Source organism: Salvia splendens, chromosome 3, assembly GCF_004379255.2.
Source record: "Salvia splendens isolate huo1 chromosome 3, SspV2, whole genome shotgun sequence".
Taxonomy (NCBI): Eukaryota; Viridiplantae; Streptophyta; class Magnoliopsida; order Lamiales; family Lamiaceae; genus Salvia; species Salvia splendens.
The window spans coordinates 4,877,906-4,893,321 of record NC_056034.1 but is presented as its reverse complement, the minus strand read 5'-3'; the positions used below and the strand labels follow the sequence as shown (position 1 = coordinate 4,893,321).

The window sequence follows — 15,416 nt, the reverse complement described above, 5'->3', positions numbered from 1 at the left end:
AATTAACTACTAAATTAACTATTACAAGTTTTCTCAATCGAGCTACAATATCTTATCTTATCACAATTATACACAAATATGCATCGCACTCACAATACAAAGAGAAAATACATTGGGGAAATTGTGATATACTATCACTTTCTCGGATCCCGCGACAAAGGTCTGATCTTATTTGTACCCATATTAATAATCAAAATAACTGTTGCTGGCCCAAAATTAAAGGAGCATAAAGAATAATGAAAAGTAGTTGTGGGAGAGAAAAAAAAGAAGACAAGAGAAATTCAAGAAAACTTTAAGTACAAAACTCAAATTTGAGAACAATGAAAAATGAAAACAATACGCGGGTCCAGCCGTCTACTAATTAAATTATATATATATATCATGTGATTTTTTTGTATCTAGTTAATTAAAATGAACGATTGTTTTATTCTTATAAAGAGAGTTACCAAATGAGGTATACGTGTTATGCTATCACTGATTACTTTGATTTACTGAATTACTTAATGAAAAAGCAAAGAGTAGCTTAAAAGAAAGCGAAGTAAATTAGTAAGTAATTAACCAAGAATAGGCTTTGGTGTTGGTGTTAGTATGAATCATGTGTGTATGTATATACACAAGTTTCTCATAATTTGAAGTTATGTAACTGACAAAATTGCAGTTTGTACGGTAGTGAAGTATTAGGAAGGAGGAATTAAGGTTGGATTGTTGTTAAATACATGAAACGCACACATTCTCGGCGTGAAGTGAATCATGATGAAACGCCTCCTGCGCCTTTGCACTCCGAAAAAGCAAAACCATCCATCAAAAACTTCCCCACCTTAAATTTGACTTCCTCCTCTCAACACTCACTCCTCCATTGCTCATGTCTCATCACTAATTCCATCTACCATTTTCTAGCTAGCAGCATGAACCTCAACCTCCTCCTCCTCCCCACCACCACCATTATCTTCTTCTTCTTCATCATCCTCTCCGCCACCGCCACCACTCCTCCTCCCCAACTCCTCTCTCTCCTCTCCATCAAATCCTCCTTCAAAGACCCCCACAACACATTCCGCGACTGGGATGGCTCCACCGCACCTCCCGGCAGCTGGTGTTCTTGGTCCGGCGTCCAATGCAACCACAAAACATCCCAAGTCACCGCCCTGGACTTGTCCGGACGGAACCTCTCCGGCGCCGTGTCACCCGACATCAGACATCTATCGCATTTGCATCACTTGAATTTGAGCAGGAATTCCCTAGATGGTCCGCTCCCAACCCCCATTTTTGAACTGCCTAATCTTCGGACACTCGATTTGAATCACAACCTCTTCAACTCAACCTTCCCACCTGGTGTCTCCAACCTCAAATCTCTCTCTTACTTCAGCGCTTACAGCAACAACTTCATCGGCCCTCTGCCCGAAGACTTCATCCACCTCCCCAATCTCGAGACTCTCAACCTCGGCGGGTGCTACTTCGATGGCGCAATCCCCACCAGTTATGGCAGGTTTCCCAATCTCAAGTATTTACACTTGCATGGGAATTTACTGACAGGCAGAATTCCAATCCAATTAAGCTCACTCACTCAACTCCAGCACATCGAAATCGGGTACAACCAGTACGACGGCGGATTGCCGCCGGAAATTTCAGGTCTCTCCAGTTTACTCTATCTGAGTATCGCATCAGCAAATCTCTCCGGCAACATCCCGCCTGAGATAGGCCGCTTGTCGAAGCTCGACACTCTGATACTCTTTGGCAACCACCTATCCGGATCCATCCCGGAGAGCTTAGCTGAAATGGAGAATCTGCAGCTTCTTGATTTATCGGATAATAAACTGACAGGGGAGATCCCGAGCGGAATCTCGTCACTGCTGGCGCTGAAAATTGTGTCATTAATGAACAATAATCTGACAGGCCGAGTTCCAGATGGGATTGGTGAGCTTCCGAATCTCGAGATTTTGAATCTGTGGAACAATTCTCTAACGGGAAATCTACCTCAAAAGCTAGGCTCCAACGCCAAGTTACTGCGCCTCGACGTGTCCTCCAATTCCTTGTGGGGCCCAATCCCCTCCAATCTCTGCCTCAGTAATAAGCTTCTCAGGCTCGTGCTCTTCTCTAACCTGTTTGTTGGTGGCATTCCTTCATCGTTAACAAACTGCACCGCGCTCTCGCGTGTAAGGATTCACGACAACCACCTCAACGGCTCGATTCCGGTGGGGTTTGGATCCTTGCCGAATCTCAGTTTCATTGAGTTAGGCAAGAATCAATTATCCGGTCCTATACCGAGAGATCTCGGCGATGCAGTGAAATTGGAGTTTTTGGATATATCAGGAAACTCGTTCAATTCCGAGCTCCCTGACAACATATGGAACTCGCCGAGTTTGAAGATTCTACTGGCGAGTTCCTCCAAACTCATTGGTAAAATCCCTGATTTTGTTGGGTGCAGGAGTTTCTACAGGATAGAGCTGGACGGCAACAATCTCACCGGCAGCATTCCGTGGGATATCGGCCACTGTATGAAGCTCATCAGTCTGAATCTGCGTGGGAATTCCTTAACAGGAATCATCCCATGGGAGATCTCAATCCTTCCTTCCATCACAAATGTTGATCTCTCAAACAATCTCCTCACCGGCACCATTCCTTCCAATTTCAACAACTGCACCACTCTCGAAACCTTCAACGTCTCCTTTAATCTCCTCACCGGTCCCATCCCGTCTGCAGGATTCGTCTTTCCAAGTCTCCATGCTTCTTCATTCGCCGGAAACGAAGGCCTATGCGGCAAGGTTTTAAACAAACCTTGCCGGATAGACGGCGTCGCCTCCGGCGACGGAGAGGCAGCCCGCTACCAGCCAAAGAAGACTGCCGGAGCCATCGTGTGGATCATGGCGGCGGCGTTCGGGATAGGCCTGTTCATTCTAATCGCCGGCACGAGATGCTTCCAGGCCAAATACGGCGAGAGGTTGTCTAACCAGGAGGCGGGGCCGTGGAAGCTGACGGCGTTCCAGAGGCTGAATTTCACGGCGGAGAATGTTCTGGAGAGCCTGAAAGCGAGCGACCAGATAATCGGGGTGGGGGCGGCGGGGGCGGTGTACAAGGCTAAGATGCCGGGAGGGGAGATTATCGCGGTGAAGAAGCTGTGGATGAAGAACAAGGAGGCGGTGAGGAAGAGGCGGGACGGCGGCGGGGTGCTGGCGGAGGTAGAGGTGCTGGGGAATGTGAGGCATCGGAACATCGTGCGGCTGCTGGGCTGCTGCACCAACAACCAGTGCACGATGCTGCTGTATGAATACATGCCTAATGGGAGCCTCGACGATCTGCTGCATGGGAAGGAGACGTTGGCGGCGGATTGGTTTACCAGATACAAGGTTGCATTGGGGGTGGCTCAGGGGATATGCTACCTTCACCACGACTGCGATCCGGTCATCGTCCACCGTGACTTGAAGCCCAGTAACATACTGCTCGATGCCGAGATGGAGGCGCGTGTGGCCGATTTCGGCGTCGCCAAGTTGATTCAGAGCGATGAGTCTATGTCCGTTATTGCTGGATCTTACGGCTATATTGCCCCCGGTATGCTCTCTATCTCTGTGTTTTTATTTAAAGAAAAATAAAACCATCATGAGTTTGTTTCAATGAATATAATTTGATTATTTATCTAGCATCAAGTTTAATCTTCTGGAATAAGAGGCTTGATTTATCATTGTTCAATCATAAGGCTTCTAATATGTTTATCAATAGTATAAAGACTGTTGAGCTGAGTTATCTGTACAACTATGTGTGTGCATATCCGAGAGCTGGCCAGACAAACACTCGTTCATAAATAATGTAATATCACTAGAGACGAGAATTAGGCCATCCGCAATGGGCGGACGATGGCACGCCCGATGGCGCGCATCGTCCGCGCCATCGATCGTCCGCGCCCATTGCGGATACGGACGATAGGTCGCGGACGATCGTCGCGGCCGATACTAAGGGCGCGGAGGATGGCGCGCCCGATGCCTATCGTCCGCGCCATCGTCCGCCCCATTGTGGCGTACACGGACGATGGCTGCGGACGATAGGCATCGGGCGCGCCATCGTCCTCCCCATTGTGGCGTACACGGACGATAGGTCGCGGACGATGGCACGCGGTTTGGTTGTTTTATAAATAGAGTTCATTCGTTTTACATTTCATTTCACAATTTCACTTTCGAAACTTACATTTACATAATTACTACGAAATGGCTTCAAGTCCAAATAGTCCTATGTTTAGTGGAGATGCGCGTTGGCCGGGTACAGAACCCGGCCAATATCGTTCGTTCGACACCAACGCCCAATACGATCCCGATTTCAGTACGGACTCGTATGGGTTGTCGGACATGGAGCCGTCTCCAACCCGACCAGTCGCCCCCTCCCGACGTGACGCCGCAGCGGCCGATCCCGACCCCGCCGCGACCGCTTCCGCCCCAGCCAAAAAGAAGCGGAACCGGCAGCGGGCGCAGAAGTTGCCGCCTCCCGGTGATTGCGATGAGTACGCCCCCGGTCGTACAAACTACACCGACGAGGAAACTCTCATTTTGGCCCGGTGTTGGGTAGATATATCGGAAGATCCGATATTCGCGAACAACCAGAGGCAGTTCGCGTACTGGGAGCGCATCGCCGACCTCTACAATGCGGCCAAGCACGAGGCCATCTGGACGCTTTTGAGGGACAAGCAGAAATTCCAAGGTGGAATTCTGCACACTAGTGCGCCAAAGAGGATGAAGACCACCGAAGTTGGTGGTTACACGAGCAGCGGCAGCGGCAATCAACCGGTTGACCTCAACCGGTTGTACGTGGACGACAGCGGTTCCGGCACACCGATGTCCTCCCGACGTCCTCCCGGCGTCAAGGCTGCGAAGGCCAAAGGGAAGGCGGCCGCGACCTCATCCTCGACCGCTGCAACCCCACCTCCGCTCCCGGAAATGCTCCCGCCCCAGGCAGCCGAAGTGTATTCGTCGTTGGCGACAGCGTCGATGGCGAGGACGTTGTTGGAGACGCACAAGGCCCTCAAGAAGTGTACCGACCCCGACGAAGCCGAATACCTCCGGGCATTGATAGATGAACTGCGTCGGAAGTTGGGAATTGCACCGACTTAGTTTTTTTTTTTGTAAGTTGAACGGTGTAACTTCTTTTTTTATTAATGTGTCCCCGTTTGTTATTTCGACCTTTTTATTTACTCGTTATTAATTGTTAGTTGAAAACATTTAAATCAATTAAACAAATAAATAAAATGATGATGTGGCGCGCCATAGGGCGCGCCTTAGGGCGCGCCTTAGGGCGCCCCACTGCAGGTGGGGAGGTAGGAGGATAAAACTGCTGACGTGGCGCGCCATAGGGCGCGCCTTAGGGCGCGCCTTAGGGCGCCCCATTGCTAATGCCCTTAGGGTTAACATGCAGAATATATCTATTTCTCTCTTTTTTAGTATTCTCTTTGTGATATGGTGGGTGGTGGGGTTTTTGCTAGTTTGTTATTGGTTTGAATTTGATCTATAATAATGTCAAGGCATGATGGGTTAAGTTCGTTGTGTAGGGTGACGAAACATGCCATTGATCATACAGAATGTGCTTGTCATTTCATGCGACTTTTAACTATAGATGAATAGTGCCGCTTGTCTTCTAGTCATACCTTGTCTACAAATAGTCATGCTCTTCATCATTACTTCATTCAATAATTATATTCAGAATGCAACAATATCAAGCTTTTGTTTTTTAAAAAAAGAACAATATCAAACTTTAGAGATATAAATTAATATATTTTCCCATTAGGCATGGGCATGATTTTATAACTTTAATATTCAAACCTACACCTAGAGGTGTAATGTAAGGTAAGGCACCCCACCACCAATTAGATAGTATGATAGCAGAGTAAGAAGCAAGCATTTCTTTAATATTCACCTCTTTGTCGCCGTGATTTGCTACTGTTTCGGTGCATACCCCCACTTTTAGCATGGAGTAAGTGCTGTTCCTTTATTTTTCACTTTTTTCATTACACTTTTGACCCACCAATATTTGTTTTATTTATATATTTATCTTTATTTTGTGTGCAGAATATGCTTACACATTACAAGTGGATGAGAAAAGTGATATTTACAGCTATGGAGTGGTGCTGATGGAAATATTAACCGGAAAAAGATCGGTTGAATCAGAATTTGGCGATGGGAATTGTATAGTTGATTGGATAAAATCAAAGCTTAGGATGAAAAGTGATGTAAAAGATGTGTTAGACAAAAATGCTGGTGCATCTTGTGCTTATGTGAGGGAGGAAATGATGCTAGTGCTTAGGGTTGCATTGCTGTGCACTAGCCGGAATCCGGCTGACCGGCCCTCGATGAGGGATGTCGTCTCCATGTTGCAAGAGGCCAAGCCCAAGCGTAAATTGCCCGAGAATGGTGTTGGTGATGTGGTTCTGGATTTTTCGGAGACCAAGTACTAGAATCATTATATTTTTATATTTGTGTGTTTGTAAAGTTTTGTGAAAATTATTTTGCATTTTGAGTAGAATTGTGGGGATGGTATAGAAGAAGAAATTCTCTGGTGTTTGAATTTCATCAATGAAATGTTACCACTAATATTATGGTTCTAGGCATCCTTTTAATTAAAGCCCAAATAATATTTGACCCAAGCAAAGAAAGAGCAAATCGCTAAGTTTAGGCCTAATATAAATAATGACTTGCGACTCAGTCTTGCCATTCTCAATTTTTAATTTTCATGTGTTATAAACTTATAGTACTATATAGTGGTTGTAGAGTAAAGTTTCAGGCTATAAACCTGACAAAATGCACATTAAACAACTAACTAAATTTACAAAATAGTAAAGTTTATGAGTTTATCAATCTCCATATTGTCAAAGTTTCGTTCTCCTTCATGTTTATTCTAATTCTTTCACATGAAAAAATTACGTCCAATGTTAAAAAACTGGTTCACACACACAATACTCGCAAGGCCTTTGAAGTATTTTACCACTCCAATATAAGTTATCACACTCCCAATTTATTCATGCAATAAGTTTGAAAAAGGTTAGTTCAAATTTCAAAAATAAAATCAAAAATTTCAAAATCCTCTATTTAAAATATGTTTATACCATATAGTAAAAAATCTCAAGCCGACAGCATTAAACAACTTGGTATATAGTATATATTGCACAAATAGAAGAGATATTAGAAAATCGTCAATCAGGCTCAATATTGATGTGAGTTTATGTTAAGTTCGAGAAATTTGGATTAAAAATTTTCATATATTTGTAAATGCATATTTATTTAAATATGGATCCGTAGAAATGCATTTTCACCATTTTTGTAAAAAGATACATTCCTGTATTAGAAACCTATAGTATTATATTTTCGATCTAATTAAGAATTTTGCCCCTAAAATAGTGAGCTTGTTCGTCTCACTAATCCGTTCCAAAGAACACCTTATTATAGCTATTAAGAGTTTGAAAACAAATGTTATATATGTATGTTTCAGATCCTAACGATGACTTATCTTCATTGATTTTAGAATTAAAAATATGCCGATATTTTTCTAATATAATATCAATATTATATTTATTTTTTAATATTGTAAATATTTGTGTGTGACTTTTTTAAATACTGTTGAAATTCATACTAAAGGGATATTGACACCTAATATCATGTAACTTTTAAAAATTGGGTTTTTCTCAAGAATTTTAAAATTGACAAATAATATCACGAACTTTACCACGAGTTTGTTATTTTCCACCAATGAAAAATTTTCGGCTATATTAATATATTGAAGAATAAATTTGGAGGGTGTTCTTCAAGAAAAACTATTCTCAAAGATTAAAAATCTTGAAACTCTCAAGTTGTTGTCGAGAAATTACGAAAAAATGATATTATTTGCCGGAATTTTTTCATTGGTGAGAAATAACAAACTCAGAGTAAAGTTCGTGATATTATTTGTCAATTTCAAAATTCGTGGGAAAAACCCAACTTTTTGAAAGTTTCATGATATTAGATATCAATATCCCATCAATAAAATTGGTGAGATATGAAAACTTTTAATCGAACACAATAAAATGTCAGCATTATGACAAAATACAATATACTTATTTTCTCAAATGTTTAGTTTTTAATATAGTGGTTTTAATTAATGCCCAAAGACTAATCGCCACTTTTGTCGATACACTTCAATTAAGTGTACATTTATAAAAGTAGATATAAAATCCGAAATTCACTGACATTTTCCTTCCCGCAAAAACATAGAAAGAGAAAAATAGATATCACAGATTCTGCTTGTTATCAGAAGCCTTCAAATCATCGTCCGTAATTCGTATGACTATTCAATTTCTGTTGAATTTGGGTTTAGTTTAACTACGCATATTTCCTTATGCATCTCGATTGATTACAATTTCATTCTGTTTCTTCCTTTTGCCTTAATCGTGTATGATTATAATTTAGTCAACGATTTCCGGTCTGAAGTTTGATTTTTGACATCTCTGATGAGGTAAATTGTGCAGCTTACAGTTCAATCTGTAGGGCTAGGTCGGTTTCTCATTTTGGAAAGGTTTCTAATTATAGGAATCGAATGTCTTTTAGAACGAATTGCGTCAAATTTGAGCAATTGTAATAATAAAAAAAAACACAGAAAAAAGGAGGGTTAAATCGCAAGTGCATACATACGAAATTCCTCGATTGTGTGCTTGTATGAATGTGGATTTTGTTGTTCATATTTCTGTTATTTGTTAAAAAGTAAAGGCGGTGCCCATTTGTGTTTTTCTTCTTGCTCTTGTTTTAGCAATTGTTTCTTGATGTGCTTCTTCTTCCAGGTTTCATAGTTGTTAGACATTGGGCGTGTCTTGTACTGGAAAATCCACACAATTGTATGTTGTTTTATGGTCATCTGGTTTCCCAACAAAAGAAGTTAGTAAATAATAAGAATCTGCAAGAATGTGTGTCCGAGTCCTAGCTGACAAAACTCCAATCTATTGACTGCATCTGTTGAATATTGTGTTACTTGTGTATGCATGTGGCATGGCTCTCAGTTGAAGGCGTGTATGGAAGGTTGTCTTCTCATTGATATAAGAGTTAGACTGGACATTGGTTGAGAAATTTGTTTACTCCAATTGGCATAAGTTCTTGTCGATTTTTCATAAGTGCATTGTCATTAACAGATTTTTAATAAAATCATTTGTGTATTCTTGACATTTGTAGGCCTTCCTGATGTTTTTTTAATCTTTATATGATCCTTCCTTATGGTATTTCTTTTTTTCCAGGACGTACTTTTGGAGCTGTATAAACCCTGATAATTTTGAGGAGTGTTTCTGAAACTAGTTAAAGCTGTATCTGTTTCTCTCCAGTGAAATTTCAGGATTGTTTTTGCGGGCAAAGGACAATGCTAAGATCGCTCTCATGAAAAATTTGGATTCTGGTTTTGGTGGAACAACTTCACATATTTATGATGGGTGTCAACTTCTTATCCGTTTCTGCTGTCTGTACCATTCTGAGCGTAGTTGGCATTCAGTATTGGACAGAAATCTCACTTGCAAAGCATCAATCAGATGTTTTGATTGTAAATGATCTTATTAATTCAGAAAATGCAACCCATACTCTTGAGCTTCTATTTGGTTCATACACGACCCTTATGTTGGTTTCCAGTTTGGCATTTAATGTCACCATCTTGGTAATCTTAGGCCTAAAAGTAAGTTTCTTCTTCTTTATGAAATCACTTTATTATGTTTAAGCTTCCTGTGTGGAAACATCTTACTCTTTGTTATGCCAACGTTGTGGAAGATGTTCTGCAGTAGTATCATTAACATTATTAATCTATTTGACAAAGGGTTGACTCCTGAGAATTTTAGTTACTTTTACTCATATTATATTATGCTAACATTCACTGATATGTAGTTATCACTTCTTAAGTATGTTCTGACTCAGTGCAAGGTAACAGTCGTGGTGACTTAAGTTAAGCTTAGATTGGAATAGCTGCCAAATTATTTAGTTAACGAACAATATTGTGGTGTTTTATTAGCATGTTTCTACATAATACTTGAGTAGTCGTGCCACATTATCCCAACTTAATGCATATTGATCTGGGTTTCATGGAAGGCCATAGTCTCTCTGCTCAGATTGATGGTTTCAATCATGACGATTTGTCAATTAGATCTGTTTGGCAAGCAAAACTTGCCTTGCTTCACAAAAGTTATAATCTTTCCTTTTTCTTTTAATGCAGACAATATTCTTTTCGGAGCTGTATACATCTGAAATCCGAAAAATGCTTGAAAAGCTTGTGAATTACATCATCTACAAGGTTTAATCTTTATTCAAATTATGACATTGTATCCTTGCAGCAATAGATGCATATAATGATACTTGAAATTTCTGATTATAAAGTGCCTGAGGTTATATCATCAATCTTTTTGTTGGGGAAGTGGTGCAATTTTTATTACTCCCTCCGTATTCAAAAAATAGAAACATTTGAAACAGCACGGGTTTTAATGCACAATTGGTAAAATAAGTGAGAAGAATTGGTAAAGTAAGGGAGAGGAAAAGAAAAATGAGTAAAGTAAGATAGAGGAAAAGAAAAATGAGTAAAGTAAGAGAGAAGAAGAGAAAAAGTAGTGAAAGTAGAGTTAGTGGATTGTGGGGTCCATGTCCTAAAATAGAAAGATTCTAAAGTTTCTATTTTTAAGGAACAACCCAAAATGGAAATAGTTGCTATTTTTAAAAAACGGAGGGAGTATTATTTTCATGGAAAGGGGTTATAAGCTCGTGTGTGTGAAATTGTTATTAAAGTTGTTGAACTGATGAGCAAAATACTTATCCAATGAGGATCTAGTGATACATGCATCAAGATTGCTTCGCTTGTTTTGTTAAAAGAGTTGTGATTATTCAGCTTTTGACAGGGGACTTTTCTTCCATTGGTAGTCCCACCAACAATATTTCAAGCAGGTCTATGGTCAACTTGGCTAGCCATGCTTTGCTTCTTAAAGGTACGCATTACAAGAAAACGAGATAATTAGCCTAACATGATGGCATACGCACAGCTGATCTAATATTCACTAATTATGCAGATGTTTCAAGCTTTAGCTAGGGATCGACTTGAACGCTTGAATGCTTCTCCTTCTGTCACTCCATGGACATACTTCCGTGTATATTCTGCTTTGTTGCTTGTTTTCTCAGTTGACTTGCTTTGGTACTTCCTACACACCTTCTGTGTCATTATATCATATATGCTGTGGTTTCCCTCTCTTTGCAAGCACTAGTTGATTATTTTGAATTTTATATTGAGTTGAAGTACATAAAAATAATTGCTCAGTGATTTTTTTTCTAGATATAGATGACTGTCAGATACTGAAAACACTCCTATAAATCCACATGATCCACTCAGATTTGAGACATTTATTATCCTGTGTATTTCTTTCGCCCATATGTAAGAAATAAACAGTATGAGTTGTTTGCTACATTCAGTACCTAAGTGAAGGGCTATAGCAATGTGAAGGATACCTGATTTTGTTTACCCGCATGGCTTGTATGGAATTCTGAATTCTAAACAATTGGGAGAAGACTTCTGAGATTATTTTTTGTTACTGTATATTTAAAAACCTTTGAACTTCATGTTTACGCTACTTTACGGTTTCTGTGATGTTTTTACCTGAGATGTTTGCATCGGTCTATTTTTGCAGGATATTGATATGTCTGAGAATATACAGTACAATGACTTCATCAATATTTTTGTTGTTATTTTTTGAGCCTTCTAGCATAGCTTTTGAGACACTACAGGTATTGTTACCTTTTATGTTGGACTAAAACAAGCATAATATGGTGAACCAATTGGGTCTGACAGTTTGGCAATTCCTTCTACAGGCCATTGTGGTCCATGGGTTTCAGTTGCTTGATATATGGATGCATCACTCAGCAGGAGATGCATCAAATTTCCGATTATCTGAAATATTCAATATGTTTTCAGCAGGTATTCTGCTAATAATTTTGTTTTTGTAAACAGGATAGGATAAGTGTGATCATATTTGAATGACCTCCATTTAGTAGAAATTATGGTCGATGCGATATATTTATTTGTTATCATGTTCAGATAGATGTGCTGAAATAGAAAAATCAAATATAATCTAGCAGGTTTGAGATTCATTGGGTGCTCTTAGATGGAAAATGTGTGATTTTGTTTTTCTGTTATAGTAAATGATAATGAAGCTGATTATTACTAATCAGGTAGGAATGATTACTAAACATGAATGATAAAATAAAATCTGAAGAGATAACTCTACTTCCCAAGTGCAACAGTCGCCAGTCTCCAAAGTTGTAGAAATTCTAGATGAGCTGACTTTATATGCCTAAGTTGAGCCCAAAAAACCCCTCGCTCCTTTGACTGAAGTAGGAATTGGCGAACGTAGAATAGCAACACCTTGGATAGATCTATCTGCAAACCTTTGATAGAAACAACAAGAAACAAGTATTCCACCACTGTCTGTGTTGGGAAATAAACACAAATAATATAATGAATATAAAAGACGAAACACAAGAAACTGTTTACCCAGTTCGATACGATGTGTATCTACGTGAGGGGGCGATGCCAATCCAGGAATTTTCACTATACAATTTTCGGATACAAGATACAATGGAAGAGCAGATTGTAAAGGCAAAAATAATGAACGCTGGCTAATCCTAGTCAAGATAAGAATGGGCCTAAAATATAATTCTACCGTAGCCCAATTTTTCGCCGCCGTCTGGGATTAGTTAACTTCCTTTCACGCTCCATACTCAACACTCTGCTCCTATAAACATTTCTGTAGACTAACAACACAAGAGTGTGCCTGCAAAAGGGACATAACTATCCCTAACCGGCCATGTTCTGCTGCCACTCAATACCTGCTATACATCAAATTACCATCAAAGAAAAAGAGCATAAGTTTCAGTGCTGACAGGTGCATTGGTCAGCGACTCACAGGCTCACAGTCCATGACTGAAATAACTAACTCAACTAAGAAAAAAAAACTATATGCCCAGGCCATGAATCAAGTGCGTAACATTTTCTGTAAAGCTACTCCAAGTTCCATGATTGTATTTCTCATTTAGCATTACTATGAATATTGAATAATGAGTTGAAATAATTTGAGCCCTCGAGGTTTATTGAAGTATTTCTTTGGGTATTATTGATTTCTTAGGTTCACTGGGGGAATGGAAGGGCAAGCTTATCCGGAATTTGGGATTTTTCCTTGACATGATGACGTTGCTAACGGCTGTCGCTCACTACCTATATATTTGGTGGCTTCATGGCATGGCATTTCATCTTATAGATGTGGTCCTTTTCCTAAATATTCGTGCAAGTTCTCTAGTCTCCCTTTTATGGTCTTAAAGTGCATTTATGATGTTGTCGTATTGTATGTGTAACTCTGGTTTCCCCTTACTGGTTTGTACTTATTTTGAATATTGATCATACTTTACAGGCCCTTTTAAGTGCTACTGTGAAGCGTTTAAAAGGGTTCGTCAAACTGCGAATGGCTTTGGGAACCCTTCATGGGGCACTTCCTGATGCTACATCTGAAGAGCTCAAAGCATATGATGATGAGTGCGCAATTTGTAGGGTAATGCTCACTTATATTTTCTCGCTACAAATTTCATTGTTTCACAGTGTATATAAACCTGCGAGTATTCCAATAATCACAGGAACCGATGGCAAAAGCTAAGAGGCTGTCATGTAATCATTTATTCCATCTTGCATGTTTGAGATCTTGGTAAGTTTGATATGTAATTTCTGAAGACACCTTCTTGCAGTTGTTGTAGCTGTGAGAAGTATCATTTGATTGATGTGTCAACGCAGGTTGGATCAATGTTTAAATGAGAGCTACTCATGCCCCACTTGTCGGAAGCCACTCTTTACAAGCATATCCGAAAGTAGTGTGAATCCAAATGCTGCAGATTTGTCTAGGGATGAGCAACTTGCTCATCAGATTAGTACTGCACTCAATGGGCCAGATCTTCCCGGTCATAACATGCACCGTGGAGTCTTTCCCAACCAGGCACAGAATGTAGAAATGAGCGATTGGAGGTCTTAATCCCTTCTTGATTTCTAATAGATCACGGATATTTGGATAGGGCTTTCTTTCGTATAAGTAAAAAAAGAAAGCTCTTGCCTATGTAGTGGCATCTTGGTTATAATTATGCTGATTGCTGATTAGGATGAATTCTCTTACCGTCCCATGTTTATATGTGAGAACTGAATTTTCTAAGTTACATGTTACTTCAAGATTGTGAAAGGTTCACTGGTGATGAGACATTACTAGTGATTGATGTATTTGGTCTGATTGCACTCTTTTCTTTTCTTCTTTCTTGTTTGATTGTTAAAATATGGCCTACTTGTTCTGTGCTCTACTCTCTTCCAGTGCTTAGCTATTCTTCTAGCTTTCTTTAATTCCTGAATTTCAGAAGCAATGATGCAATTCTTTTCTTTTCATTTTTCCCTTGTAGGAGGACTGGTGTTAATTTAAGTTGGTTGGGGTTAGATGGAGCTGGCCCATCTGGATTAAATCGTGTTCAGATGTTAATGAGGCAACTTGATGTTGGAGAAACTTATGCACAGAGTACGCTTCAAGATGCTGCGTGGAGTCTGTTTCCTCCAAACCCATCTCAGACCAGTACCTCCAGATCAGCTATCCCTCCTGCTGCCTCAACAAGATATCCTGGAGGCACTAGTGGTTTGCATATGAGGTCAACATCTACTGCTGCCAACACCAACCTAGAAAACATAATTGCAATGGCCGAAGCAGTTAGAGAAGTGCTGCCACATGTTCCAGACGATGTAATCATTCAGGTACAGTTACACTGAATGATGCTCTGCTTATTTGTAACAATTATAGAAACCCATTATCTGTTTATCTTGATATATATTAAGTCCTTTAGCTAGCTTGCAGATCTGATCATCACTAAATCCTTTTCTCTCTTTTTTTTCTTCCCCTTCCTATCGCATTGTAAAGACAACTTAAACTGCTGGTATCTCTTATACTTATTTATTATGGGAAAGTGTATGATTTAACCACTGAAACATGCAGGATTTGCAGCTGACAAATTCTGCAATGACCACTGTGAATAATCTTCTGCAAATGTGATGGAAGTGGCGATACTCTTCTCCAGTGATTTTTTAACAGTGCAGGCTGAAGCGTGTTGAAGCTCGGAATGCACATGATTATAAGGTTTGTGCAGTAGAAGCTCCCCCCTTTGTACAGCAGCAACACACTAAAACATCCTTGAGAAAATGTGCAAATACTTAATTTTGTTAGGAGAATAAAGCCAATTTCAGTCTAACTGAATGGATGAAAGAAGGAAAGGGGCTGTGTTGTATCTCTTTGTAGTTGCGATTTTTCGTTAATTTTACTTCTTCTGCGGAATGTTGTTGTCTTTCTACTCTATACCTCTTTGATGTTAATTTCATGAAATGTGTAACTTCTCCGTCTA

General features: G+C 40.0%; 2 protein-coding genes across 3 annotated transcripts; both read left to right on the top strand.

Moving 5' to 3' along the window:
- Positions 1–736: 736 nt before the first annotated feature.
- On the top strand, positions 737–6,576 carry LOC121794499 (leucine-rich repeat receptor-like protein kinase TDR). The gene is made up of 2 exons (XM_042192681.1): positions 737–3,543; positions 6,042–6,576. Exons 1-2 carry the CDS (start codon positions 906–908, stop codon positions 6,425–6,427), a joined length of 3,024 nt encoding a protein of 1,007 aa, XP_042048615.1. The 5' UTR covers positions 737–905; the 3' UTR covers positions 6,428–6,576.
- A 1,574-nt stretch (positions 6,577–8,150) lies between these two features.
- Positions 8,151–15,416, top strand: LOC121794498 (E3 ubiquitin protein ligase RIN2-like). Of its 2 annotated transcripts, none has more exons than XM_042192680.1 (13): positions 8,151–8,272; positions 9,227–9,651; positions 10,183–10,260; positions 10,856–10,942; positions 11,024–11,145; positions 11,636–11,732; positions 11,817–11,922; positions 13,130–13,287; positions 13,412–13,549; positions 13,632–13,699; positions 13,786–14,013; positions 14,433–14,775; positions 15,014–15,416. In XM_042192680.1, exons 2-13 carry the CDS (start codon positions 9,409–9,411, stop codon positions 15,068–15,070), a joined length of 1,725 nt encoding a protein of 574 aa, XP_042048614.1. In that variant the 5' UTR covers positions 8,151–8,272; positions 9,227–9,408; the 3' UTR covers positions 15,071–15,416. The 2 variants fall into 2 exon arrangements, with proteins under 2 accessions (XP_042048614.1, XP_042048613.1); XM_042192679.1 differs by having other exon boundaries at positions 8,171–8,283.

Bases quoted from the DNA above. Each gene is read 5' to 3' on its own strand.
- LOC121794498 (XM_042192680.1), top strand. From the start codon at position 9,409: ATGATGGGTGTCAACTTCTTATCCGTTTCTGCTGTCTGTACCATTCTG. The intron at 11,146-11,635 runs GTACTTCCTACA...CTATTTTTGCAG, and splicing joins TTCTCAGTTGACTTGCTTTG to GATATTGATATGTCTGAGAA. The intron at 11,923-13,129 runs GTATTCTGCTAA...TTGATTTCTTAG, and splicing joins ATTCAATATGTTTTCAGCAG to GTTCACTGGGGGAATGGAAG.
- LOC121794499 (XM_042192681.1), top strand. From the start codon at position 906: ATGAACCTCAACCTCCTCCTCCTCCCCACCACCACCATTATCTTCTTC. The intron at 3,544-6,041 runs GTATGCTCTCTA...TTTTGTGTGCAG, and splicing joins TTACGGCTATATTGCCCCCG to AATATGCTTACACATTACAA.